The sequence below is a fragment of the Oncorhynchus masou genome, chromosome 30, assembly GCF_036934945.1.
Source record: "Oncorhynchus masou masou isolate Uvic2021 chromosome 30, UVic_Omas_1.1, whole genome shotgun sequence".
Lineage (NCBI taxonomy): Eukaryota > Metazoa > Chordata > Actinopteri > Salmoniformes > Salmonidae > Oncorhynchus > Oncorhynchus masou.
In genome coordinates this window covers 44,848,847-44,851,380 of record NC_088241.1, presented here as the reverse complement: position 1 = coordinate 44,851,380, position 2,534 = coordinate 44,848,847, and the positions used below count along the sequence as shown (strand labels likewise).

The 2,534-nt window shown below is 46.8% G+C and overlaps 1 protein-coding gene across 1 annotated transcript; it reads right to left on the bottom strand.

Annotated features, from left to right (window-relative positions):
• Window positions 1–378: 378 nt before the first annotated feature.
• Window positions 379–2,305, bottom strand: gjd4 (gap junction protein delta 4). Its single transcript, XM_064949885.1, has 2 exons — window positions 2,242–2,305; window positions 379–1,595 (listed from the first exon to the last, which is right to left on the bottom strand). Exons 1-2 carry the CDS (start codon window positions 2,303–2,305, stop codon window positions 379–381), a joined length of 1,281 nt encoding a protein of 426 aa, XP_064805957.1.
• Between the last annotated feature and the right edge of the window lie 229 nt (window positions 2,306–2,534).

The window sequence follows — 2,534 nt, the reverse complement described above, 5'->3', positions numbered from 1 at the left end:
AAGGTAAAAAAAGATCCTTTTTGGCATCAGACCTTTCTAGTTCTCACTTGAAACATTGTTTTTGTGTTATTATCTGACTCCAGATTGATCTGTTCTTGCAATATGTAGTCTATGATACTTCATATTTAGATAGAATTTATCATGAAGTAGTTTGGATGTAGTGAACTACTTCTTCAAAGTAACTTTAGTTAAGTTAATTATATTTTTAAGGGTCACTTTAGTGTAGCTTAATTGAGTTATTTCAGTGTGAAGTAATTGTTAACTTCGTAAACTATATTTTCAGAGTAGCTTCCCCAACACTGGTTCTCACGTCTCCATCATGGAAATAAATAAAATCACTCTCCTCAGAGCTGTAGCTCTCGCATCATCTCAGTCCAATCAAACCCACTCAGACCTCTTCTCCTGGCCCTCGCTGGTGTTCGACTGCAAGTCCGAGGCTGTCATCTCTACCAGGGTGTACTGACCCACTCTCCTGGTGCACACCGCTGTTCCTGGTGGGACGCCTGCAGCGGTTGCCGTTGGGGGGCACAGGTTCCGTCGTGGGGGCGGGGGCGGTTTGAGGCGACTGCGTTTGCAAACCCTGATGGACCTGGGTGTCCCGATGGGCTCTACAGGGCACAGAGCCACCTCGCTCCCCTCTGCTTCGGGGCCCTCCTCCTGGGCTGCAGGGTAGAGGTTGTTCCCATTGGTGTTGGCGCCTGGATGCCCCGAGGAGAAACTAGAGCCACAGCGAGGGGCAGAGGTGTTCTCAGCCTCCCCCAGTTGGGGATAGGCTCCGTGGTCAGCAGTGCTGGACTTACTTGCCCCTCTCTTCCGGAAGATTATAGGTTCCACCACCAGGTTCTGGGGAAGTAGAGGAATGTTAGCCTCCACGCCTCTGCTTCCCCCGCTGGAGGGGAGGTAGTACTGCTCCTCCTCGTACATCTTCTCCACCAACATCTTCCTTTTGGTCTTCTGCGTCACCGAGCGCTTGATGGCGCAGATGAGATCAGCCAAGTTGAGTAATAACGACAGGGCTCCGGCCCCCAGCATGAAGTTAAGCATGACGGTCTTCTCCGTGGGCCTGGAGATGTAGCAGTCTACCTGAGTGGTGCAGGGAGTCTGCTGGCACAGGAACCTTCTGGGGATATAGAACCCAAACAGGTAGTAGTGGGCCACCCCGAACCCGGCCTCCAGCAGTATCCTGAACAGAAGATGGAGGGTGTATGCTGCTGTGAAGCACTGACTCCTGCCATGCTGCACCTGGAGAGCTGTCTTGGCCAGGGCCATCTTCCTGAATGACTCCTGCTGGATCTGGTAGAGCGGTTCAGCTCTAACTCTATCTGAGGGGTCAGTAGTGTCGATGGTGAGGCGTGATGTGACTTTATGGATGACGTAGATAACGAAGATGATGTATGGGAGACAGAGAACGAGCAGCTGAACAAGCCAGTAGCGGAACAGAGAGATAGGAGCGAAGATGTCGTAGCAGACGTTAGCACAGCCCGGCTGGATGGTGTTACACACAAAGCGTTCCTGTTCATCTTGGTAGAGGGGGTGTCCTGCAAAGAGCAGGACCAGGATCCTCAGTAAAATCATCAGGATCAACCATATCTTCCCTGGAAGACGGTGAAGGTGAAGTAAAGAATGTCAGAGTTAGTCACAACCACTCACACTTGCTATTTATATTGCAATAAATATTACAGATATGTTGAAATCACATAGGTTAATTTAATTTCATATTGCAGGACTGGTAAAGTCTTAAATTATTTTTAACTGCTAATAATAAATGTGTTAATAAGCGTACCAAGAAAATATATCTTGCCTGTACATTTTCATCAAAATTGTTAGGTATTTTGGGGAATATCAATATATTCTAAATGGAAGATATCCCGAAATGTAAAACTTAAAAGATAATTTGTCTGACAGGGAGTTTAGTAAGTTGCACTTATTTTACCTATATGGGTCAAACATTTGTTAATCATTCATACCTAACAGATAGGGGAAAGTTCTCACTTTGAGTTTGAGCTTAGAAAGGCTGACAGACATCGGCATTCTGATGATCTATTCTATGAGCCATTGTCAGATGTCAAATCAAACCAATGGAAGGATATAACTTCCAGAATTGACAGAACTGCATTAAACATACATAATCATATATGCAAAGCAAACTGATGTTCTCTCTGATATGTTCTGACTGACAATCTCTTACAATGACAAACCCAGTCCGCATTCCGCTCAGTGAAAGATCCACAAGATACTCACCTACAAGCGTTATGTTGTGGTTTAGACAGATGAAGACCACCTCGGAAGCGCTCTGTCTGCCCATGTTAGCAGATGATGATGATGAAGGCCCTCTGAAGCCACGCTGTTGCCCTCCAGGCTTGTCTGAGCCTCTTCTCCTCCTCGATCACCAGGACACTGTCCACCCTAACACGCCTCTAAACCAGGGCAAAAATGGTTCCACAGGAGCCAGTGACCTCCAGGTGAGCAGATTAACGGTCTCGAGTCCAGTTCGAACAGATGAATCTCTCTTCATTTAGAATAGTACAATCTCT